At 36.2% G+C, this 27,973-nt stretch overlaps 1 protein-coding gene across 1 annotated transcript in view; it reads right to left on the bottom strand.

Annotated features, from left to right (window-relative positions):
* Positions 1-27,973, bottom strand: part of LOC148840002 (fibronectin type III domain-containing protein 4-like) — a 90,189-nt gene that overhangs the window by 6,116 nt on the left and 56,100 nt on the right. Inside the window, exon 4 of the mRNA XM_088906695.1 lies at positions 7,315-7,404. Within this exon, the coding sequence (XP_088762821.1) occupies positions 7,315-7,404 (90 nt within the window). The remainder of the gene's footprint in view (positions 1-7,314; positions 7,405-27,973) is intronic.

Below are 27,973 nucleotides of genomic sequence, written 5' to 3'. Positions count from 1 at the left end.
TGGTGCGAGGTTGGGTGTCTGTATTTGTGTGTGCCTAGTGAAGAACTGGTGTCCCGTCCTGGGTGCATCCCACCTTGTGCCTGCTGCTTGCCAGGATAAGCTGTGGCTCCCCCGTGACCCTGTATCGGTTGAAAAAAGGATGGATGGATGTGCTTGCGTTCCATGGGTCTTTGTTGTGCGCATCATACGCACAGAGAAAGGTATTAATATATAAATACTATATGTCCATTCCAAGAGTAATGATGTAATTCAAGAGAAAACAGAACCTGTCTTGTCTCTCTGAGTGAAACAAGGATCTAATTTCTTCCCAAACCATTATTGTCCAAAAAATGTCCTAACTGTTAAGTTCAACCAGCTGGCTTTAATTTACTGTCTTTAATAAATTAACACCAGTTGGGTTTTTATACCTGCTGAAGATAGGAGGTTCATCTTCATCTAATTAATGTGATTCAATGACAGAGAGAATTATAGGAGATCTTTAATCAGGCAGGTAGACAGGGAACGGAGAGACAATCCTCTCCATTTAAAAAGGGGCAGGTCTGTGCAGAGAGTCATTGTCACAGCAACCTTGTCTGTGTTAATGAAGTCTGGCAGGAGGTACAGGTTCTGTTCAGCGGCCCTATCAGCCAGAAGGCCACAGGAATGCGACAGCTCTTGCCTGTTATTCATTTGAATGAAATGGCTATAATGACACAAAGAGGCAGAAACTTCTTGTTGGAGGCTCTCTGAGCTCATTAAATACAGAAAGTACTTTGAAGAAAAACTTCACTTGTGAGGTCTTCTAGGGATGCATTACTTGTCACTATAAATCCAAATTAATTTGTATTATAAATAATTAGTTGACTATTTCATTTAATTTTTGGCATCAAGTATGAATATCATTAGTAGCATTCCTATTTGTGTGATACTGAAGCAAAAAGTTCAAATTAACTCTGATGTTGAGTACATTGTACTAATAAAAGAGATCTACATCTAACAGAAAAGTAATGAATTTGTGCTTTTTGTCACAATAGCTCAAAAATGAAATTATAATAGAAGAAAGATGTGATTTTATTTTTAAAAAATAGAAGACATAAAAACAGGGACCTTAAATTAACCATTTCTCTCCCTAGGAAAACGAAGTGACTGTTACAACATAATTAGTATTGATTCCACAAACCATAAGTACTAAATGAGCATTTTAAAGTGATCTTGACATAGAATTCCCTTTATATTTCATGAATCTCTGTCTCCTGAAAATTATATATTTTCACCTTTTTCACTTTCATTTTTGTAGCCAAATAGATTCAATTACCATGCTTTCATTTTGTTCTCCAATTTCCTATACTACCTCATGTACAGAATACACATCAGTTAATTTAATTCCACCACTTTTGTCTTACTGTTATATTCTTCATTGAAATAATGATGGCCAGTTGTTATAGTAAAAATATGAATATACAACTGTCACTGTTTCATTGCAATCAAAAATGTCCTTGTCCAATATCAATATCCGACAAAAAGACTTGAGGCAGTATCACTGTATTTTCCCTGGAATTATTTCCTCTGGAGAATACAGGAAAAATAAAACATACGCCAAATAAATTAAAAAGGAAAAAACGACATTAAAGTTTTGTAATCTGAAATAATTTCTTCTCCATTATTTATGAATCATTTTATTCCACTAACAGGTTTTGTGTTTTCTTAAGCGAATAAATCTGTTTCATAGCAATGAATAAGAAATTTGAAGATGTAAATGCAATTTTAATAAACATGTACAATATTGCAATAGTAATACATGTATAGCTATTTCATCTTGTACTTAAAGTTATATTAGTTTAGATGCATACTCAAACACTAACAAAAGATTAACTACTTTGTTCTGAATAACATTTGCTGTTTGTTTTTTTGGTGCGCTTGTCTTTCAAAAGATTTAATTGGCGAATTACCAGAAAGGATGAGTAAATAAAATATACTGTACAACGGCATGCACCTATTTTAAAAAAAGTTACAGTTATTATTACATTCAAAGTTAGAAGTTAGTTATTATTACATTCATGGAGCAAAACAAAAATATGGGAAAAATAAAACTTTTAGGTTGCTCCCTTCTGCTTGCCTCCGTACAGATGGGTTGCTATTTACTCCAAGCAGGCAAGTTATCCCAATAAAGTTCACTATGTGAACTGCGCCTCTTGTCCTTCTAAATTACAGTTTTACTGCTGAAATTGTAATAGTAATATTCAAACGGAAGCAGGTGACTTACAATTCAATTTATCCCTAAATAATGTACACAAAAATATGATAATTATCTGATAAGGTCTAGATAAGGCTCTTACATGTCCAATGTTCCAACAAGGGTGTCTGGGACACATGGAGCATGTGATCAGGGGCTTCTGAAAGGGTTTTCGTTACTTGGTACAGTAATTCAATGGGTCAAAGATTTACTGCTTAACAATTTCGCTTTGTTGTTCTGAATAAACCTAATGTAACAGAGAAGTGGTCATTGCAAAAGGAGCTTGTAAAGAGCCATATGTAATGTTAATTAGGTTGAGTGGGATTATTAGGGAGATCGGGGCCAATGGGTGCACATGGGCGAACTGCATACATTGATCTCTTTATAAACACACAGATTAATTCAGTGAGAGGGCATCAGAGTAACATTGGAAAGGAGAAAGAAAGAACACCAAACTCGAGTTGTCAGAGAAGAGGAAAAGAGAACACAAAGAGAACACACAATGGATACATGTGCTGTGGCAGCCCGGTTCAAAATCCCACTGAGGAGCTGTCTTTTGGTTTTATGATCAGATTGGTTGGATTAGATAAAGACCCAAAGAGCGATCTCCAAGTAAGTCTAGCAGGGAAAGAGCAAAGGTTAGCTTTTATGGATTAGGAGCTTCAGTGTGACTTAAGGGAATAGGAAGGCAGCTCTCGACTCAGCTGTCTTAACACTGTCGTGTAAGGCAATTAGGTTCTAGTCAGCAACTGAGACCTGAATTGGGTAAAGTAGTACAGTAGCAGACCTCTCAGGTCCACCAGTAAGATAATGGTTATGATAGAGAGGTCCTGGCCAAACAGGATCAAGATCAAGATTGCATTTACACTGTTAGTACTGTTAGAGCAAGGAGAGGGAGTAGCAGTCTCTACCCCGGAAGGGGACTTGGTTATCTACGTTCCAATGGTTACAGTTCCCAGAAAAGATTTGGGTTTTCTCCATGAGGGGGATGATTAATCAATTAGCTATGTTTCCAGACCCCAGTAGGGTTTGAGTTTTCTCTGGAAGGTTTGAGTTTTTCTTAATACTGGACAGGATTATAAATCAGTAGAGAGATTCTCTCTGAATGGACTGAGGTGGAAAAAAGGTGTGCCAATATTTTGATAGTTCTGGTTGCAATGACAGGAGACAGAAATCCAAGGACTCTTTTTGTTCTGAGAAAACTCTAGATAATACTTAAGCTATGAAAATCAATCACTAGTGGCTGACACTAACCTACACACTGCTGAAACTTCCATTCTTTCCGAAACAACTTAAGATGCTGTGACAGCCTTCATGCACACGTTATGTGTTTTTTCTATACTGAGAAACACTTTTCATGAATATATTGTCAAAAAACAAAATAGTGATTGTGAATCATGACGTGTAAACAAATCAAATTACTATGGCCCTTTTAAATGTTCAACAGAACACCCACACAGACTTCATTGTGAAGCAGAATTAAAGTCTATTTAGACATTCTATTTTGAATTCTAAAATGGGTCACAGCAGCATAATCATAATTTAAACCAAATTTTGTATTAGAACATAATAAAAAAAAAACGAGAACAGGTTCATCTGTCCATCTGGCTTTTTTCTCAGTTTAGTAGCAAAACTTAAATAACATGCAGCCAAACTGCTAATCACTGGGGCATCAACACCTGATTGGAAAAAGAGCTAAACCAGCTTTCAGTTACAGTACCTTTGTTCTAGACTAAGGAGATCTAGTTTCCTTTCCATACCTGTCTGTATGCAATGATCCTCTGAAACCAGAATTATTCATATTGCTCTTTCATTGAACACTTTCTAAGACTATAATGTCCTTTTTTGTGGTTATGTTGACCGCATTTAACATAATATTCTATAGTAAGTGAGGTATTAGTGGTGCACTATAAATGTTAAGCTTCCCTGGATTTAAACTCCACACCTTGTGCGAGACTGTATGCCGTCAGCATTCTATTTGCTTTGCCATATTCTCTTTGTAAGGACATAGCAGAGTCTACATAAACCCAGATCTCTTTTTATGTGTGGTTTCCTGTAGTTCTGAATTACAAACATTATGTATACTATCATTAACCATATGTCCACCAAACTGAAAACTTGGTGTGTCGAAAAGTGTTTTTGATTCCCTTCCCATTATTTATATTTGCCACTGCTTCTAGTTCTTATCATTTGCAAATTTACAGTAGGTAGCTTTCTAACTCACAATCTAAATCTACTATATGGATCAGGAAGAGCAACAACACTGTGCCCCATGGCACGCTACTATTTATATCTGCCCAATTAGTTGTTTTGCCGCTTAAGAAAATGCTTTGTCACATGTTTGTTAACCAGTCCCCAGTCAAAGAGCATACATTAGCTACGTTTCCTACACATTTTTAATTGAGAATCAGTGTTTTGTGAGGGACCTTAACAATTGCTTCCTTGAAGCCTAAATATACTATGTCATATACTGTACTTTAGTTTAACTACTATATACTATCCTCATTTATTCCTTAAAGAGTTTTAGCGAGTTGACTAAATAGGGGCTGCTCTTTACTAAATCCATGTTGGCTGACTCCTAAATGTCATTCCTTGTTAAGTATTCTACTAATTTAGACTGACATTAAATCTGACTGACATTTCCAAAACTTTACCTGTAGCAGAAGTCAAACAGACTGGATTTCATTTTTTTAATTCAAGTTTGTTCCCTCTTTTATACGTCTGTGTTATATCTGCATTTTTCTGGTCTGTTGGTACTGTTCCCATCCCATACCATAAAGTAGAAATATACTACCAAGGGGTCTATGAATAATATCAAAGAACAATTTGTTGTTTTTAGTTGCCTTAGATGTTGTAGAATTTCATTATCAGCAATGTTAAAATGATAAATATACATTGCCAAGTACTGTACAGTATGTCCATATACACACACACACACTGTATACAAATGGGAAGTTAATCTAAAAAAATATAATTCAATAATTCCAATTCTACTGAACAATATAAATAAGAGATGCAGCTTTTCACTAAACCATAAACACATTGCATACATGGATTAAATAAAAACATGAAAAATCTTTTTTTTTATTTTGGAAAAAAATATTTGGATGCTTTCAGTTTACTGTTTTTAAAAATATTAAACATTTTTAAAATGATCGTTGTCATGTTTCTGGAGCTGTCTCTGTCCATTCTCCAGCTAATTCTGATCTGAGATCTGCACTTATTTTATTGTTTACTGCAACAGCAATGGGTTTTCATCACAATGGGTTTCTAGTCTGGAGCACTTAGATGGCTAATTCATAACTGCAGTTTATCTTCGTAAACAATTTCTTTAGTAGGTACACAATCCACACAGAATGCTTTTAGCTGTTATTTGTCTGTAATACAACTTTCACCCAACATGCCCTCTTGCAGTGGGTAACAAAACAGTGCACAAATTATTAATATTTTGCAGTGTTCATTGCCAGTAGCTAAGGAAGACCATTACACACCATACAATATCTTATGAGATACACTATCTTAGGAGGTATGAGAAACCTTTCTTTTACTTAATAATCACTTCCTCCAAACATTTTGTTGCTTTTTTATGAAAATCTTGGATTCACATGAGCATTAATTTGGTTAAAAAAATGATTACTTCTTCAGTCGTTTTCATTGTATTTTGCTTTAAACACAGCATGTTTATTTTGTTCTGCAGAAATTCATATGGAATCATTTGAATTCTTTTATTTCTCGTTCTTCACCTCATTTGTGTGTCAAATCCTTTGCTATAGTCCAAGGATTTTGCTGTGTTGATTGAATGATTCTCTGCACAGTTTGCAGAAACATTGCTCGCTCTGTCACTCCTGGATCTTGCCACAATAATTCCTGGTCTTCCATGTTTCTTAATAACAGCCAACAAGTGCTTTACTGCACATTCATTTGGCCTACTATTATTCCTTTATTTCTTTTTTCATTCAGTACAACACCTGATATATTTCTGTATTCTGTACCAGTTTGGGTTAACTGTTTATAATTTATGGTTAAACATTTTTTTACTTTGACCTTTATAGTATTGCAAATTCCCAAAGAATTTTTAAGCCCTTGAAACATTCATCCATTTTCTAACTGCTTTATCCAATACAAGGTCGTAGGGAAGCCGGAGCCTATCCCAGCAAGCATTAGGCGCAAGACAGGATACATCCTGAGAGAAAACGCCAGTCCGTCGCAGGGCACAAAAAACACTAACACAGTCAATTACCTTTGGACTGTATGAGGAAACGAGAGCACGTTGAAGTAAGTCACATGAACATACAGTAGGAAAAACATACAAACTCCACACAGATAACACCCCAGGAATTGAACCCAGGACCCCAGTGCTGCAAGGCAGCAATGCGGCAATGCGGCCCACTAGGCCTTTGATGATTAGTATTTTTCAATTACTTTATAATAACAGACAGGTGTCGATATTCTTTTGTGATTACCAATAATTAGCATTGAATGTTTTGTAAAGTAAATAACAGTGAATATTATTACTCAATGTTTTTTTTTCTTTTTCTGCATTGCAGGTTGATAGAGATTTGTTTAACCATAAAGCAGAAACTAATTTATGTCTTGACAGAAATTAGTACAGTTAGAACAATTACTTTTTGTAGCAATGACTTGAACACAAATCATCTGTATTCAGGAGACTTCTTTCAAGGACTACATGGTGTTTTTGAACAGATGTTCGGATGGAGGTCAAATTCTAGTTTTGCAATTCTGTCCCCCTGCGTCTGCTGAACATGACGCTATGCGCATCTTTTCAAGCAGAAGTGGGGTGTGACAGAACTCTTCGCCAACCAGCATTGTCATAACTTTAGCCAGGTGAGTTAAAGTCAAACTATTCAGCTTGTTTCATCATTTTTAGATTTTGACTGAACTATTAAAATGGTCTTTAGCAACACAGTAATTTGAACATAGGACATAATATACATTTAAAAATATTATACAACTGCATAAATATAATGTAAGACATAACAGACAATTCTGTGTTGGAGTGTACTTTGGTGTTGTTCCTTTTTTCTTTAGAAATTTTGTTTATAAGTTGTTTTTAACTACTACATCCAGGCTGAAGTACTCACCTGCCCACATGATGAGAACCACAGCTATAATGATCAGCTCCCCAGTTTGAAGATGTCGTGATTTATCCAGTCCCTGCACTGTCGGGTCATCTATAGATACAGCCAAGAAAAGTGTGTTAATTATACCCCTACAGAATACTCACTGCTTCCTTTTTTCTCCTTCTGTCCCGTAATTTTACTCGTGAGGTTTTGGTTGTTGACTACAATAGTACTGTATGTTCCCAGGTAAATGTGAGCAAAATTAAAATATTCCAGCGTTAACTGTAATCATATCAACTGTAATCATAACTCATAACCAGTGAATTTAAGTGAAACACTGCTTCATGGAGCTTAATTATTATGACAGTTATTTTATATTCAACACAAAAAAGTAGACGGAACAGTTCTCATATACAGTCGACTCACTTCTTAAGCGGGTTAGGGATTTTGAGTAGTCATTAAAGCCAGATTTGCATATACAGTAGTCACATTTTAAAATCCTTTTAAAAACCCCTACTTACAGTACCTCTTATGGTAATTCAAGATATTAAATATAAGTATAAAAACAGTAAATTAAACTAAAATAAAGTATTAAGATGACTGAATAGGCCCACTAACTAGCTCTAGAACCTTAACAATTGCTTCCTGGAATTTGTAAGTCGCTTGATACATTTTTCAGAGAATAAGGCATTTTTTCATTATGTTTTATTTTCCAGAGAAGACCATGAAAAGCTGCGGCCGCACACGTTGTGAGTCCACTGTACTATGAGTTATTACTGGAAGAAGTTAAAGTGTTATGTACAGCTTCATAAAAGTGATGTTCACTTAAGGAAGAGACAGTATCCCTTCTTAGACTTGGGGTGCTTGTACTGTATATGACTTTTTGCTTTCACACTTTATCATTCGGCCCTTTTGATTCATTATTCTTCACAGCTTTCAATTAATCTGTAAGCAAACCAACATGAATGATATTGGTGTTAATTGTTTGTTTTAACACATTACATTTGCCTCTGACCTATAACAAAAGCACTCTACAGTATTCTTTTACTGAGGCTCTGGAAGAACATTAAGACAAATCCAGTTAATAAATGTGCTGCCAGGGTGTGGCTTTAATCTCTTTTTAGGTTTCTTTCAATTGATCTAAGTGTAAATGCTCACATAGGTCTTAATCTAACCCCTGCATATCCTACATTAATTGCTAACCCTTGTTTTACCCATTGTGGAATAAAACCTAAACCCAAAACTAATCCTTTAGCCTTTAAACTCTATAACATTGGTTCCCACCTCCAGTCCTGGAGAAACTCTTAGTCAGTTAGTTTTTGCTCCAGCCAGATTGCTGATCACAGGTTAATCTGTTTCTGTTTCAATTTGGGGCATATTTGTACATTTCAACTTTTAACTTGCACTTTATAATTGCTATTAACCCTGCACCAATTCTGAGTTTCAGCCCAACCCTCATTTTGGTTTGTTGCCTGCAATGTAACCAACTGGACCTCTGCTGAAGGAAAACTTTTCATCATAAATTGATCAACTGATGAGAGCTGTCTAGTCAGAAATAACAGCTGGGAAGTTGAGGAGAGACTGCTGACACTGCTGGAAAAAATACCCTTGAAGAGGGGTAAATTTGACACTTTGGATAACAGCCCAGGAATTGGCCCCTACAGTGCAGACCAACAATGATAACCACTGCATCACCAACTCACCCTGTACATAATAACAAATTAAAATGATATATATAATAATAATAATAATAATAAGATAAACCAATTGTAAGGAATTAGGCTGTAACAAGGAAGAAACACATTCTTCTAAGAACAAAATTATAATCAAGATATTAGAATGTTTTACCACATTCATGAAGACTAAAATATGGTATTCATGCTGTATGTTGCAATTCATTTCTCAAGGGAAAATGATAGTAATTTCTCCAGAAATAATATTCTGTGCTGTTCAGTAATGCAATGTTTTATAAACGATTACAGTATACTGGGTGTAAACTACTCATTTTAAAATGTAAAGATAATGGTTCACAATAGGGAACTTACTCTTGAACAGGACAAAGTTTTGAAATGACAAAAAAGAGGGACAAATAGATAAATCTCTATCACAGGTATTTGTAAACCTAATATCTCTGTTACTGTTTCTAAACTGATCCTGATATTGTAGTATTGAATTCAAAACACTGGCAAACGTTTCTTGGATTTTATATAGAATGAGGGATTCCAAATCTCTTTACATAGCTTAATGCATTGTTCACTGAAATGCAACATTCACTATGATCCCCAGTATACCAATATTATAACACCTGATATAATTGTCAGGGATCCGGCAGGTAGTTCTCCGAGGATCCTGTGCGTAGCCGTGGGCTCTGCGGGATGCAGAGGCAAACAATCCAAAATCGTAATCCAAAAGGCGAGATCAAAAAGGAAAGAGTCAAATCCAAAAACCGAGAAAGCCAACAAGAAAATAACACGCGCTAGAAAACTCTAAGAGGCTTTACAATAGTGAGCAGGGTTTGGTGTGTGTGGGAACTTTAAATACTGAAGGGAGAGGAACGTGGTTGGATAATGGGCTCAGGAGTGAGAATCTGTGGAATCTGGTGCCTGTGAGAATGTGATGGGTTCAGTTAGGAATGAGAGCGGGAAACAGTGGGTTTGGGATTGTAATGGGCTTTGCGAGGGCGAGTGCGGGACGTGACATTAATTCCTCCAGCAGATGAAGGAAATAGTGAAAATTATTTAAATCTATATCAATTAAATAATTCCATTTCAATTAAACAATGCAGTCAATCAAACACTCAAGACTCACTGCAAATTGCACTACATTAACAATGCAGTGAATGTGGCCAGATACATACAGTAGGCAATCAACTTATTACAGTTATCAGGGACATCCTTTACCTGCTATGATTCATGGGAAATAACTTGTCTAAGAAGTAAAAACCAATGGAGCCAGCATCCTGAAATTTTGAAATGTAAGTTTACAATATTTTCAAACAAGTACATAGGTGAACCATAGTTACTGAAATTCTCTCTATAAATAATAATTATCAGCTCAAAGCTGTGATCATCAATGATGGAAATTCCTTATTCATTTTCATGAACAAAAACATTTGTCTGAAAGGTCATATGTGGTTTCTTACTTGTCTTCTAGAATGATAATGACCCTGTCTACAGTCTCTAAGGTGTTATAAGTTTTGGATTTCTCTTTAAGGTCATGAGCATGGTTATTTCTGGCCAGAGCATTTATGAATTCCAATATGCATTACAGAATGCCATGTCCCTATCTGTACTAATTATGGCTGCCAAATCATGAGACTAAACATAATTATTCAGTTGTGGACTTGAATTGCCCATATTTTATTAGTCATAAACCTACAACATTGTACAAATGATTTGCTGCAACATATGCAAAGATACACATTGTGGATAGCTGCAATTTTAATGGTATGTTGCTTAATATAGCAGCTTGATTTAAATAATCTTGAGAAAAAAGAGCTACACTCATCTAGGTGCACACAGTTTCAATCAGCCAAATGCATTCACAAAGTATGTGGTTTGAATGTTTTTTTAAAATTAATAGTCAAACCATGCAACCACCTGACATACTGTAACTTTCATTCTCACACAACCTCCCACAGTCCTTTACAATCCTGCCAAATTTTTTGAGTTGTTGTCAGGGGTGATAGATTGTGTAGGCATTTCAAAAATGGGCAATAATAATCCAAACAATAATACAGTTCCTACGATGGCATTTCTATAGCTCTTTTCATCACAAAGTGCTTTACAGGTGGTCCACGTCATCTACACTGAAGGGTAGCACTCACCTTGGTGATGCACAGCAGCTCCAATATACAGCCAATCAGTTAGAGTTGTGAGAAACAACTTCTGCAGTTGAACTAAGCAGGACAATTAGGAAGGCCAAATTATTCAAGCCCAGAGTTGAATTTACCTAGGACACCCCTACTCACATAGACATTGTCATGTGATCTTTAATGTCTCAATGGTCAGGACCTCAGTTTAATCTCTAATCTGTAACTTTCTCTGTCCCCAGAAGGAAGAGTGGTGCCTCCTGGCCCACCACCACCTTAGAACAGCAGCATATAACATATTAATTATTTTATAAATACAGCAGTTTAAATTCATAGATACAGTGTTGTAAAAGATAGAAAAAAAATTAAAATACTGTACAATGCTTTCTGCATCAGCAGTGCACAAGACAATATTATTGTTCTACAGTAATCTTTAGGCAAAAGGGTACAATATATATGTGTAAAAATATGTATGTAAAATTATGAAAACTATGTTTGCTATATTGCAGTGCTAATAAGAATCAATACTGTTCTAGTACAAGTTCAAGCCCACATTCTCTGCACAGGACACAGCCCACACTCACTCAGTGAAAGGGAGAAAATGTTGGCACCCCTTTAGTCCCTTAACCAGCCACCCACACACATTGGGTTGACACCGATATGCACGAACACAGGCAGTACGAGAGCAGAACACCAAGACACATGACAAGCTGCTTATCGGCAACCAATTTAACAGCCTCTACAGCATTTACACCGTACCCAAGTCCTTGAGCTCCGGTTCCAATGCTTCTACCACATTGCACCACACTGCAGCAGAAATAATCAAAATCTAGTGGCCTTAGTATGCATTGAAATTTCTATTTAAACATTAACTGCTTCAGAGAAAATGTTTTCCACATTTTTAAATTTATGCAAAGTTATTGCTTGAAAATTTTTAAAGCACCCTAAATTCAAAAGCACAAGAAAGATATAACACAGACTTATGTAGAAACGACATAAGTCCAGGTAAAATTAGACTACAGATTTAAATGTGTGATTTATACCATATCTCCATAAGCTTTCATATGCATACAATATATATTATACAGCATATAGCTACAGTACGTGGCATCTACAGTATGAATTGGCTTTATTTTCCCTTTTCTCAAGTGTACTGAAGTCATGATCTTGCTAGGAGACATGAAGAATTGATTCCTTGACATCTTTTTACTGTTATAATTGAGACTCCCGCATAGGCTCTCTGTTACCGCAGTGAAGGTCACTGTAATCTGTCTTTTTTATGAGGTGATATGTACTGTAGAGTCAGCTTCTAGAAGTCTTCACCTCCAGCACTTTCTTTATAACAAGGGAATACAAAGCAGAGTGTTCAAGGAAAGAGATAAATTCAATGAAAAAGAGAATAAAAAATAGTAACTATAATATTTGGACATTATACTTGTTTTCTTTTTCTGTAGTGTAGTTTAACATGAATGCTTTACATACATTTATAAAATAGTTATCCCCTAATACAGACATGTGTATTAGAAAGAGATAATAATATCAGAATTTCAATTAAAAAATTAACTGTGTCCAAAAACAAACTGTGGAGAAAACTCATTTTATTTTCCTGGGTTGGTCTAAACAGAACATTAGACATGGATAATATACTTGGCAAAATCTTTTCAGTTAGGGCTGAGCCATAAAAAGTTTGCCACATTTGGATTGTATTATTGGGAACATTTAGCTGTATTTAACAAAATACATCTTACATTGTAGACATTTACTGTACATGGCTACAGAATAAAGCACTTATTCCAAAATAAGTCTGACCAGATTGGGGAGCTCTCAGTTTAAAGCAATGACTGACAGGTAATCACTTGTTTGTTTTGTGTGCAGATGTGTGCATCCATGCATTTGTATGGTAGGGGGATGTATTTAAGCGATATTCATTCTTATTCCTGGGAGGCCACAGACTACCAGCTTTTGTAGGAAACCTGCAATCCTCAATGAGTAAAGATCTGTAAGAGAGACAAATTAAGGAACAAGTGATATAATGTAAGTTAATAAGAGACCAGGGTAAAATAAAAAGCAGAAGACATAATAGCTCTCCTAGACCAGGAATGAATAAGTATTAACATTATTATGGAGATTGTGTGCCCATGTAAAAAAGTAAGCAATTAGAATAATTTACCAGTCTATATTTTTATCACCTCTAGAATATGACAGCAAGAAAATACATTTCAGCAGAATTAACTTAAATAAATTTGAGATAATGTGCCCACAAGGATTGAAACAGTTGTAAACAGACCATGTGCGGATGACAAATATTTGGGGCACATGAGAGGCTGTGAGTAGGAGCTTGGCAAGGGAGTGGTGGCAATGTAGCTAAGGATCTCTGCCTGTGGCTGGAAGGCTGCCGGTTCAACTCCCGCAGCCAGCAGAGGAATCCTAATCCGTTAGGCCCCTGAGCAAGGCCTTTAACCCCAACTGCTTCAGGGGCTGTGTACAATGGCTGACCCTGTGCTCTGACCCCAAGCTTCTCTCTCCCTGTCTGTGTCTCATGGAGAGCAAGCTGGGGTATGCAGAAAGACAAATTCCTAATGCAGGAAATTGTCTAGGGCTAATAAAGTTATGTTATTCGAGGGTCAACACTGCAACAGTTGGACACCAGATGATTTTTGAGAATGTGGAGCCTGGACCAAGTGCAGACTAATGCCATGAGTTCGCACTCTCAGAGTGGAGTGGGCATCGGCAATAGGGAGGACTCATATGGGGACAGTGAAAAGAAAAAGTAGAGACAAAATAACAAAGAAAGGCTGGGGCCATATGGCTAGTTGGTTAGATGCCTGACCAGAAATGAGGAGAAATGGCAAGAGAGTGGAAAAGAGAGGATGGAGGAAGAGTGTGATGATATCAGGAGAACTGGAAGAGAAGCAGACAGCAAGGCAAGTGCAGAGAGCTGCTTGTTTGAGATGGGATGAAACTATTGTCCTGGCTTGGAAGAGACGAATGATGGCTGGATCACCACATCCAGCAGCACTATAGAAAAGCTGGCGAGTTCCAAGCAATGATGGGAGTCTGAGAAAGTGACAGAAGCAGACGTAACAATGGAAAAGTCTAGCAATGCCCAGTGTGAGGGATATCTGTCTTTGATGAGACTGAAACACCAAATGTGAAAAACTTGCAGAACTGCAAGATTACAATTTGACTTCCTCCCAGATGTCTGTTTAATAACTCCATTACTTAATAACTCCATGTCTGTTTAATAACACTAATAACAGAAATGCAGAAATAATTCTGAAATAACAGAAACCCGTTTGTTTAGTAGGTCCCTGTTTATTATGAAAATTTGTGTGCATCAAAAAGTACGTTTAAAAGTACCAATCCTGCAAATAGGATTAAAAATGACAGACAATGCTTTCATTAAAAAAAAACCTCAACACAAAGTGAACTGGTTGCAAAAGCCTTAGCCTTGCTGTGGGTTGAAAAGCAATGTCAGTAGTTTTTCTAATTGCTTTTTCAGTCCTCTAGGTGCAATCATTGTCCATCTCGTCACCAAGCAGCAGGAACTTCTTGATGTCTTGTTTAAAATCTAACAAGTCAGAATCTTTCTCTGCCCTCGGGCAGAAAGCAAATTTAAAAATTGAAGCAGTGACCCAGTTTACAGTACTTAGTTATATAGCAGTTATTTATACATGGTACTGATGGGAGGTTTCAGCTAATTCCTGTTTTTTGATTAAACTACCTGAAGTTTTTTTGAAGCAATCTATTAACAAGAAATACAATAATTTTAGAATGTTTCAGTACATTCATTGAATGAAAAACAAAAGGAATTGTTCTGTTAATGGGGCAGAGGAAGAAAGTCATTGCTTGTGACAGAACAGTACCCAAAGTTTCAATTCCCAAGCCACCTTGCAACCCTATTAGCCTTTAGGGTAAGGTGCATGTTCCAATTGCACTATATGTAAAATTAAGCAATTACAATAATTAACCAGACTATATTTTTATCAGCTCTAGAATACGACAGCAAGAAAATACCATTCAGCAGAATAAACTGAAATTATGACCTGCATTTAAGAAGGAACCAGAATGAGAAAAGTAGTTGAACTCAAGATGTCCTACATACTGTAGGTCTAGAGTAAACCTGGAAGAAACATGTTCAAGTAGGTGGCTGCGTCAGTATGCGTATTTGAATATCGTCAGCATAGAAATGATAGTTGAGGCCATGTGATCTTAAACGTTGACCAAGTGGACACATGTACAGTAAATGCTGAAAAGTAAGGGACCCTGTATCGAGCCCAGTCTTAACGAGTCCAATTTCAGACCTAAATCTGCCAAGAGAGACAAAGTGACAGCGATTAGTGAAGACTTGAAACATTTGAGAGCAGTGTCAGAAACTCCAAACACAGTCTCAGGATGAGAAAGTAAAATATCATGGTTAACAGTGCTAAAAGCAGTACTGAGATCAAGAAGAATGAGGATAGAAAGAGAACCAGAATCAATAGCTATTAAAAGGTTGTTAGTGACTTTGACCAGGGCAGTTTCTGTGCTGTGAAGCTGTCGGAAGCCAGATTGGAGGGGTTAAAAAGGTTATTTGCAATGAGGTGGTTATGTAACTAAATTGTGACAGCACATTCTAGAATTTTTGCAAGAAAGGGTAAGTTGGAGATTGGGCAAAAATTGTTTAGATTGTCCAGAGCCATGTTAGGCTTTTTTGGCATAGGGGTAATGGCAGCAGTTTTAAGGAGCGTTGGTACAACACTAGTGCTCAAGGATTCATTTGGTGTGGATTTCAAATGTGAAACCAGTTTACTGATGAATTCAGTCAAGAAGAAAGAAGTTGGAAAGAAGGGAGCCAGTAAAGTTGGGCAAGCAGGGAGAAGGTGTGGAAATGATATGCGTTGTGGAGAGAATGTGAGGCCGGAAGTTGTCGATTTTGGAGCTAAAGAAATCTAAGTGTCACGGATGTCGGAAAGAACGAACCATGGAAAGGCAGGAGAGCGAGAAAGACCCTATGCGTAGCGGCGAGACGGGGGTTAGCCCGGGCACAGCTGTTCAGGAAATGCCGTATAGAGACCTATGCCCTCAGGTAGCGGACGTGGGGCGACCTGATGCTAGGCGGGTCTCAGGACATCCGAACGTCAATGCTGAGCAAAGGCAAATGAAAGACCCAGAAATATATATCCCCAGAGAGAGAGAAACACCGGAAGGACAGCAAAGCACCGGACACAAGAGACAGGACAGAGAAGGAGCGCCCTCTGGCTGCAGAGGGCGTGACACTAAGAATGTGTTGCAAAGTTGCGATGAGGCAGATAATGTGGTGGGGCAGTTTGGCTTTAGCAAGCTGTTGATGGTGGAGAAAAGATGTCTGGGGTTGTTATGGTAATTTCCAATGATGTGAGAGTAGGTGGATCTAGCAGACTCTATTGTATCCTTATATTCAGACAAGTAATCTTTACAAGCCTGATAATGTATGTTCAGCCCAGAAAGATGCCACTATGTCTTTTAAACATAAGGAAAAATCAGGAAGACTATCCAAGGCCAACACACAAAACAAGCAAAGCCTACAGCTTGCTAGTGATGGAATAGACACAAATGTAGTTGTTAACCTGAAAATGACCTGGTTACAAATATTAACCATAAACAATGTGGACAAGAATGTGGAGTGGTGGCTGGGGCATAACTTGTATTTATTCCTAACATCATTTCCTAGATTAAAAAAAGCTAAAAATACAGTACCAAAAGTAAGCCTTTTCTCCTCTGATATTGTGTTTTGTATCCCTCCTCCACCAAGCTTTGGCTCATTCCTCATTGCCCTGGGCTCCTATGAGGCTGGCCCTCAGCCAAGCACTAGCCAAATTGTACTATGATTAAAAACTCAATGAACAATAAAAAACTCAACAAACTTTTTATTCTTGGGTGTTGTTATCCCATGTGAATTTCAGATGGCTTTGATAAATTGATCTGCTCTATAAAAGGTTTTAAACATAAGTCACATTGAATAAGTAAATCCACCAAATAAATCAATACTAAGATTAAAAAAAAATCTAACTTTGCCTTTTTGAAGAAGACCTTTCAAATAAAAGACAAAAAAATACTTGAATAACAAGTCTAAGTTGGATGTATGTTGCAACAAATGTGCTGAAACACTGTAGCATGAAGCAAAGCCTACAGCAAAACATGGAGGTGGATCTGCTGCGTGTGTGGGTGCCTAATACTGTACATAAGGGGTTGAAAGATGTAAAAATTAATAGACTCATGACAAAAGAAAGGTATAAGCAAATTCCCCAGTGTCTTGCTGTTCATTCTGCAACACATTTCCAGGCACAGGATTCATTCAGCTTCAGGACAATGATCCAAAACACTCTGCTCAAATATGAAAGTAGCACGTAACAAAGAAAACAGATGGAACTGAGAAATTAGTAGAATTCAGATATACTTCCTGTCAAGACTGAGTGGGATTATATGATAGCTAAAAAACGCAAAACGGCTTTTGTGCAGACAAACTATGTTCTAGAGGAAGTATGGTACAATATGCCACAAAAAATCCAAACACACAAGAGTAGCATGATCAAAAGAATATACACTTTGTAATGTACAAGCATATTTAATACTGCAACGATATTACTTTAAAATTGTCTTTTTCATTTTGCTTTATATTATTGTTTTAAGTACCAGAAGTGCTTAAGAATAACAAATGTCGAGGGCATGATGATATTCTATCAATTGTTCTTAAGGAAAATTGTTAATCATGGATCATCAACACAACTATGCCAACAGTAACTAAGACAGGAGTAAAACCAATGGAGAGGAAAATTGCTAATGGACAGCAAAACCAAACCAAGCAATGATAGGCCAATAGGTCAGATTAGTTATATGCAAGGTTAGAAAAAGAATAATTAGAACTAAACCAGGGAATCTATTTGGAATTAAGATCCCTGGGTACAGTTACCATGGATTTTGAAAAGGTAGGTCTTGCTTACAGGTACCTAGTTAGAGTTCTTTAAACAAGCAACAACAGTAATGGACACACACAAAGTATACTAATTTGGAACCTTTACATTTTCAGAAGGCATTTAATAAAGTTCCACATAAAAGATTAATTATCAAATTCCAGATATTGTCGGCATTTTAATTCAAGTATTGTAGGTATTCAGGGAAATGCATGTGTTTGGATTCAGAACCGGTCAATGGTTAGAAAACAGCATTGATAAAGAATGAATGGCCCGATGGGGGTGATGCAATTAACGGGATACCACAGGGATCTGAGGATCTACAGTAGGACCACAGCTCTTCCTAATTTGTATCAATTATCTAAAGTTCATTCTGGTATATTGAGTAATATAGTCAAGTTTAAGTACAGTATTATACTGTATAAGATTAGGATTAGCCCTGAGGATTAACACTGTACTGTAGATGATATACTTTACAGATGAATGAAATTCAGAAAGATTTACAATTACATGTAAAATCTTTGCAAACCTCCGTATGGAGCTCATATAGGGTTATGGGTATAGTAGAGAAACTGTAAGGAAGTATGCGTGCTGTATAAAAAATGTCTGTATTTGTGACCATGACTTTGAAAGGTCAAAGGCAAAATTGTGAAATGGGCTCCTATAATTTTTGCATCATCCAAAAACTCACTCCACTTGGGAGAGTTCTGATTAAATAAATTAAATTAAACATAAAAAGGCTCTTGATTTTTCTGCTTGTGCAGTACTGTACATTTTAGCACAGAATAACTAGAAGAGAGGTTTCTATTATTTTTATCTTAATAGTATCTGTTTTCCTCATTTTTAGGGCTGACATTTGTGCTGCAAATTAATATACTGAAATTTGAGGAAAGGAGTACTTTAGTGGCACCAAAGGCAATTTCAAAGGCCATTCTGTTTTGCTCAGAAGGCAAGATTTAAAAGGCTCTTCAGGACATCCACATTCAAGAGCACACAAAGTGCTTTTGATGGCCTTAAAATACACATTATAGCCAGTAACTTAATTGTGTGGTGTTTTAAAAAATAGTACTGATCTACTGTATTGAAACATTTTATCTGAGACTGCTATACTTTTCTTACCTTTGATTTCCAAAAACTGACCAGACACGATCATTTTAGTTTTATTATATCATTAAAATGTTTCCTGTTTTATATAAACTATAACGGAGCAAATAGAAAGTGTGAATTAAAAACCTCTAAGTGTGATTTATTAAAATATACTAATGTTTATACAATGATGTGAAAAAGAAGGTACACCCTTGGTTAAAACTTGGTGAGGACGAGGTGAAGGTCTGATACATCTTAATATGTAAAACCACAGAACCTTATGAGGGTGTACTTTATTTTTTCACATCACTGTATCTCTTTAATTTATTTTTAAAATATAATCACATAATGTATGTGCCGTCCACATATACTAATGATAAATCACAGATCACTTCTGGAAAATGTTATGGTTTTATTTTGCCTGGTATTAACAGCACTGTCAAGATAATAGTTAAAGATTTTATGATAACCGCTCCAATTAATCAATAAAAAAGTTATAGTTTTGTTTACATTCTTGAGCATTTTCCATATTCAGAAGCAGTTTCTGCAGTTCTAAAATGATTTTAAAACACATGCAAATGCATCTGTCTCCAAACACCCTTGGGAATGTCTTGCAAGTCAAATGAGTTTTGATATCAAAATGTGAATTCTGTTTCCTGAAACAAACCATGTTCAAATCGAGACATAATAAACCACAATCTTTATTGCACAAAACTTATTCCAAAGGATGTTAAAAGTGAGATTAATCTGCATATTTTTAAAATGAGTAAGGTATATGGGTAGATTTAGATGAAAATGAAGCTTAGATTTAGAAAATGCATTTTGTGAGAGTAGCTAATAAAATCTGGTTAAGTAGGTGCATAATGAAATCCCAGGAGGGGCCCTGCAGAGAACAAAAAATATAAACTGATCAAATGAACCTCAAAATCTGTAATTTTTTTTGGAAGATATGTTCTTCAAACTTCATTAGCCAAACAGAAAAAAAAGAAAAATAATTCTTGAGGTGATTCTTGACAGACCATAATTGAGTTATTTACACATCTGTTTTCCTTCTTAGAATTTGTGAATTAAAGATTGCAACTAATATATACTGTTTATTGTGTGAGATTCCATACTGCGCAAAAACACATTGTTAAAATTGTTCTCATGTACTCCTTTTCTTAAATAGTAGAAGAGCACTATCTACAGAAAAACGAATAAATTAGACCACTTCTTTAACACTTATTACATTAAAATGATGTTGCTGTAAAAGACTAAGCATTTATAATTTAAAAAAATTAAACATGTATTTACCACTGCAGACACTGAAAATGCAGATAGCAGAAGGTGTGATTATTAAACCTTTAAACATATAGAAAAGCAAGAATGGAAAGAAAAAATTGCAGATTGGGAAACGATTGAAACATTTTGTTTTGATGAATATATACTTTAGCCCCTTTCTGAATCAAAATTTTCTATAGCATGTTTATGTCAACAATAATAAGCAAATATATTTGTCACCATTAGTCATGCTCTATTTCCATGGAAACATGAGAGCAATAGGAAGGATATCTAACATAAAAAGACCTCCAAGGATATTCTGTAGCACTCTTTCTCTGAATTATGATACGTCCTCAATTAAATTCAATGAAGTACAATATATATACAGTATATACATATATTAACTCCTTATACAGATGCAGCCATTCAAAGTGCGCGTCACAGACACGTACCGCAGGTGACGTCGCTCAGTATGACGCAAGATGACGCGTGGCACCGCAGTACGTGATTGGTTGACCGACAGGGGCACTCGTGGTCCGTTGGTCTGTCGTAGAAAGACTTACAGTAAAAACGTCTTTGCTGTGCCCGTTGTAGATATTGAATTTTACCACTGAAGGGAAATCTTAGTAGCTGAGCATAAAAAGAATAGGAGCATACTGTAACGCGTGTGAAGGCCATAAACGATATTAATTTTGGAACATAAACATACAGTATATACTGTAGCTGGTCTTGGTACTTTAAAGAAAAAAATACACACCAGTATTCCATTTCTCCCTAAACATTTTAAGCTTTGAAGTCTTTAACTAACATGATACCGGAGTCAACAAGCATACTTTTAGAATTTGATTAAAAGGGAATATAATATGGAATCGCGTATCTAAAGAATTTAATAACGGTATTCGTGTGCTGCGACAGGGCTGTGTAGGGCTTTTTCGCCTGCCTGTTCATGCGAGCTGTCTTCTAGCCGACTGGTCTAGGTGCGTGACTAGCAACTGGGAGGTTGTGTGATCGAATCCAGCTGGTGCCGGACTTTTCTTTTAACAAACATTTCTTCGAAAAAATAGAATAGCGATATTATGGACAATAAATTGACTTTTATATTTCAAAATATCGCAACATGAACGATATTTGCGATATTTTGAACATATCTTCCCTTCTGACAGCGGTTCCTCCTTCTATTGTGTGTGTGTGTGCAACAGAGTAAATTTTTATAGAGAAATGGAGGCTGGACAGTATGCGTTACAATATAAACATTTATATTGATTTAAATCGTGTTCTGATTTAAATCGCAAACGCGTGTTTAATTATGTGTTTTTTAATCATAATCAGGCTAATGCATTTCTACATTTTCTGTATGAACCAGCTTAGAGGTTCATACAGAAAGACAGCTTGTGTTTAAATTGAGTGTAAGGTAATTTATGCTTCTAAAGTCATGGTCAGCATTTATTATTGTACTGTGCTGTAAACTTTTTCTGTGCCTAGTCACATTATTTTATAGCGTTTTTATTGCGTTATTAAATCCGGTGGCGCTGTGTGTTAGAGTAGTTTCCTGACTCCCTTGTCACATGGTCTGTGATTGAATCCCATAGAACTATGACTTTATTTTTTAACAAACATTTCTTTGAAAAAATGAAACGTTTCCCTTGGTCAGAGATTAAATAAAACCTCACTCGCACCAAACAAATTTATATTTCTAAATATCACAAAATACGTTCATTGTCTTCCAATCGAGTCGAGTTGACATTGGAAGCCTGCCACACCCGGACTGTTAAACCAACGCATTAGCACGTCAAAGCCCATCGAGGGTATTGAGCCAGTATTGCCTTTAGTATTCCCCCCTCTCCCCTCAATTCAATTCAATTCAAGGTGTTTTATTTGCATGACAGATGGGTACAAGCAGTGTTGGGTATGTATATTGTAACGCTTACGGCAGACAGGCACTGTGTAAGAGCCGGCGCACCAGAGCAGCGCACCGAGGGAGCGTCTGCATTTCTAACTTAGTTTTTAAAATTAGTCAAGCAATATGAAGCATCTCCTTTTACTTAGTGCCTGAGCATAAAAAGAATAGGAGCATACTGCAACGCGTGTGAAGTCCATAAACGATATTAATTTTGGAACTTAAACATACAGTATATGGCTGGTCTCGGTACTTTAAAGAAAACATACACACCAGTATTCCATTTCTCCTAAACATTTTAAGCATCGAAGTCTTTAACTAACGCGATACCGGAGTCAACAAGCATACTTTTAGAATTTGATTAAAAGGGAATATAATATGGAATCGCGTATCTCAAGAAATTAATAACGATATAATTATATTCATGTTGCAAAAGAACTGCAACGGACATAAAAACTCCCTTGCTTTTAACAGAGCGTTCCATAATTTCTAACTACGAAAATGCCAGGTGAAAGGATTTGTAAACATATTTTGTTAAAGCAAGTCAGAACCCATTCAGAGCCTACATTACATTTTAGCGTTTCATTCTGAGCAGAAGACCCTCACACCTGAAGAAGGGGGAGGTGTTTTTCGCTGGAAATCTCGCCTGCTTCTACTTTACAACCGGAGTGCTGGCTGTGACGAATTAAACCGGTATTACAGGTTACAATCACAGACCATGTGACATGGGAGTCAGGAAACTAACACAGCGCCACCAGATTTGATAACGCTATGAAAACGCTATAAAATAATGTGACTAGGCACAGAACAAGTTTACAGCACAGTACAAAAATGCTGACCATGACTTTAGAAGCATAAATTGCCTTACACTCAATTTAAACACAAGCTGTCTTTAGCCCTCTAAGGTGGTTCATACAGAAATGTAGAGATCCAGGCTCAGAACACACAGCTTCATTAGCGAATACATATGGAGGATAACTAGAGAAGACGTTTTACAGAGGATGGATTTTTAGAAACATCCCATCAGTGACATCACTGAAGTCAACTCCTAGGTACTGTTACTGTCGTGTGGATAGTTTCACAAGAATCAGACAAAGGTTTAAGCATCGCTTGTTCTAGATAAAACTGCAAAAAAAAACAACAACCCATAATGTACTTCTTTGCGGCTCTGTTTGCCCAAATCATATATTCACAACGTGAAATCTAGAAAATAATATTACGTAACCAAAATCCGCAATATGGAAACAGAACCTGTGTAATTGTTGATAGATGATGTACTCGTAACATTTTTTCAAGACGAACTACAACATTTAAAAAATGACTTGTATGTACTTGATATCTCTAATCAATCCACGGGTCCCAGCACGAAACGAAAGTAAAACGCATACCGTTTCGCGCTTCTTATTAGTTGCTCAAAAGTAATTTGACCGTATGAAATGCATAATATAAACCTAGAAACATATACGTGAGTAGTACTTAAGCACTGTAGTATCGGTGTTAAGACATACCTCTCAAATACTGTAAATCAAGTTAAAAATATCTCAAGATTCTGGTCATAATGAAACCATGTTTCGTGTATGTTTTCTTTAAAGTACCGAGACCAGCCATATACTGTATGTTTATGTTCCAAAATTAATATCGTTTATGGCCTTCACACGCGTTGCAGTATGCTCCTATTGTTTTTATGCTCAGCTACTAAGATTTCCCTTCAGTGGTAAAATTAGATATGAATATTCAATACTTAAACGGGCACAGTTAAGACATTAAATATACATATACATACTGTATACAGTACAGTTTGCATACGGTAATATGTTTATGTCCCTAAATCAATCTCTTTTATGAGCATGTGAAAGGCATGGTGAATCACTGTACTTTGCATGATTGGAAAAAAATGCGTGATTGCGAAATGCTGTGGCGTTACTTTTACAAAGACGGTCAATGAAAAAAAGAATGTGGACCAGGGCAATACTTTGAGTTTACAGCTTGTCCAAGGTCATTTATTATTAATACTATTATTAATATCTTCGTTAAAGACTTTGATGGCTACAGCTCAAACATGAGAGGTTGAGCTTTATTAGCTCCACCTTGCGGAAATTCCGGATACTATTATTTTGCTAGCGGTATTTACCGGTAACTCGCGGTATTTACCGGTAGCTTGCGGTAGACTGCGTACAGCGTACCGGAAAATAATGCGGTATCGCCCGCGCATTTTGAATGGCTGCATCTGTAACTGCCAACTTTATCAAACATATTTACTCTGTGTATGTAAACAGATTTATAAGGTTTATTAATTTTTACATAGCACTTTACTAATATTAAATGTAAAATTTGTACCTAAGTGTTAGTAGTATTAGGAACAGAAAGCAAGAGGCAAAAATTGTGCAGTAGCATGTGATTTTAAAGGCATGGCTAACTATGATGAAGAATACAACGTAACTGGATACACAGCATTCCAGAGAGACATGAACAATGTAGTGTTTTGCATCAAAAGGATCATTACAACAAAGAAACTTTATCTGTTGAATCAATGATAGAATTTATGATATATGGATCAAAACTATAAAAAATTTCAAAGGTCATAGTGTTAAGATGATTGTAGTACAGATTAATAAATTCAAATATCAGTGTTAAGATGATTGTACTACAGATTAATAAATTCAAATATCAGTCATAAAGCAATCTTGAGTGGAAAAAAATGCAGCAAATAAACACATAGCATTTGTGTCATTTTAATTACTTTCAGTATACTGTACAAGAGAGTGTTTCTTTCACAACCCTGAGTTTGCTGAAAGTACTATCAGTCATCACAAGGAGTTTCATCCTGAAAAGTGAATGTACTGTCCTGTTCGATAATTTTTACTTTTGCTTATTGTTGTGTACTAATTATTCCTTTTTATAGTCGGGATTGTGCATCCATAGCATATAAATGATACAACGATAGAGAGAAGTTCAGAAAGTGTGACTAGACACAGTAACAGGGTTTAAGAAATCCCCCACACTGACAAGCTACTGTACAACAACTGTAACTTTTTAACTATGAACGAAGACAACTATGAAGGAATCTGATTCAGGTATTCCAAATCCTCAAGGACAGTGATAAAGTTAACCTACTGGACTACTTCACAGCAGCAAAACAGAAAGCACAGGGTGCAAAGGGTTGTGGGAGTATACTGCAGAACATGTTACCTGGACATGGGCTTGAAGCCAGTGATCTTCTTACATAAAAACAACAGATTAACTGATTAAAATAATCATTAACTGATTATGATTAAGAACTATCAACTACCAAGACCTATTAACTATTAAAAACCAAATGAGCTTGATGGGTCTAATGACCTCCTTTCATTTATAACCTTTGTAATCAGTATCAATAACTGCATTCATACTTCTCTAGAGAAATGTTGCCTTCCTAGAAGGCAAAATGAAAGATTAATTCTCTTATGCTTCATTGCTTTGTATCCTATGGGTGTAATTTATTATTTATTTATTATCAGGTATTTATTACTAACATGGAATTAGTTCTTACTCTCTTTTGGGGAACACTAGCTTTATTTCTTGGGTGTCAATTTTTTCATGTAATAAAGAATAAACAAGATATGAATAAGCACATGACCCTGTACTGGATAAAGTGGTTAGAAAACAACAAAAAGATACACAGCGGTGTTTAAACACAATAACACACAGAAATATCTTGCCATAACTTTCTTATATGGCTTTGTCTTTCTGTATTTCTATCATGCATGATGCTCCAGGAAATTAAAGAAACATTTTTTTTTCTATTTTTTTGTTGGAAAATAAATTCAAGTTCCGAAGAAAAGTATAGAAAGCTTTAGTTATGTATCTCTGTTGCACATGTCAACCGGGAATGCCAGAAAAGTAAAGTAGAGTGAAGGAGTGCATGTAACAGGAGTATGACAAAAATAAAAGTGTTTTTCTTTGTTTTAATCTTTTTCATAAAAAGTGACTGAAATTAAGGTAGGTTTTATTATTTTCCTCAAAGCCGCCTAGAGAAGGCAGTTTTCCCATTATTGTTCTCATTTTCATGTAAATTTACTCATTCATTTTCAGTTAAGGCGCATTATCTGAAGGGTTTACTGTGTTTGGACCCATATTTAAATGAAGGAGTGAAATAAAGGAAATTGTTAAAGGAGATTGATTTTTTTCCAGTTCTAAAAATCTCATTTTGTAAATATAAACAGCATTCATCATCTGTACCCTGGATATGAGCTAGAAGTGAAATATATACAATTCTGTTATTAATGACATTATTAGAGGTTCTCCGGCAAGAGGCCCAGTTTGCACTAATTCACCATCTATAATCAGAAATGGTTTAAAACAGAGAGCTTTCTAGAGAAGATACCACAGTTTCTCAGGGTGAAAACATTCTGGTTTTATTTAATTCATTGCTGGTGAAGACAGTTTTATTCATAGTTTCTAGCACTGCAAAGTTACACACTCTTTTGGTTGAATTCTGTATGATGAAACATTTTGCTATAATCTGGAACATCCAGCTCATTTTAATAGTAATAGGTCAAAGGTCACCTTAGACAACTGGGAGAATTATCCAGTAAGAATGCATATACGCAGGGCTTTACAGAGACAGAAAAGTGGAAAGATCAGTCTGAAACATCTTATTAATTATTGAAGCTTTCATAGAAATTCATTACAGAAGATCATTATAGCTCTCAAGTAATGTATGTTGCTGCAATTTTTTATTAATGTCTTGAATCATTTTAGGAGGTTATGTCTAAAAATATTGTAACGCTTACGGCCGACAGGCACTGTGTAAGAGCCGGCGTACCAGAGCAGGTGACGTCACCGCCCTTCCCTGTGATAGCAGGACTACAGCTACTGGGCTGTAGAGAGATCGCTCTTTGGCTCACCGGGCTAGGTCCCTGCTGAGCAACGCGGGAGTCCTGGGTTCGAGCCCCTGACGGTGCAGGGCTGGCCTAATGCGGCAAGGGCGCCTGCCTGAGCCCCTGTTGTGTTACAGTATTATTCACTATGAATAACAACATGCAAGAAATACAATAAGTGTACTGAAAGGACTCTGTGGCCAAAACGTTGTGTTTTCTTTCTTCTTTTTTTTCAGCATGGAATAAACCTTACTTGTTCCTTTTCAGCCTATGCATGCTGGCACAGCTACCCACCTGAACTACTAATAATACACTATTTTATTGCCATTCAAACTGCAGGTATACCATTATCGGGAGCCTGCATTTCAGTGGAAGTGTAACCCTAACTCTAATTTGAATTTTAACCTATCAATGAAGCTGAACATACAGTAGTACAAAACTGAAATCCATCTGAAACATTAATTTATTGAGCAATCAACTGAAACTAACTTTGAATCCGGTTGTCTTAGGTAATAGTGTTATTATGATGTGTTAATGTTATCATGATGTGTTGTGAACCAGTTTGTCTTTGGAAAACATCTGAAAACCGGCAGGGGTTACTGTTCCAGGACATACAGTATATTCCTTGCACAGAGTACCAAAACATGTATGTTTGTGGTTTAAACTAGTTAATTAGTAAAAACAAGTTTAAAAACACGGAAACTGCGCATCAAGAAAGCTACCAAAAGCGTTCCTTTGGAAAAATGGATTGTTGTTACCTGCTTAACTTCTCTCTGAAGTCAATAATAGTTTTCAGGGGACAATATACAGTAGATTAGTGGCTAATGCTCTGGAC

Source organism: Atractosteus spatula, chromosome 2 (assembly GCF_055471065.1).
Source record: "Atractosteus spatula isolate fAtrSpa1 chromosome 2, fAtrSpa1.hap1, whole genome shotgun sequence".
Lineage (NCBI taxonomy): Eukaryota > Metazoa > Chordata > Actinopteri > Semionotiformes > Lepisosteidae > Atractosteus > Atractosteus spatula.
The sequence above is the reverse complement of the archived record's forward strand: the minus strand, read 5'-3'. Positions and strand labels throughout refer to the sequence as shown.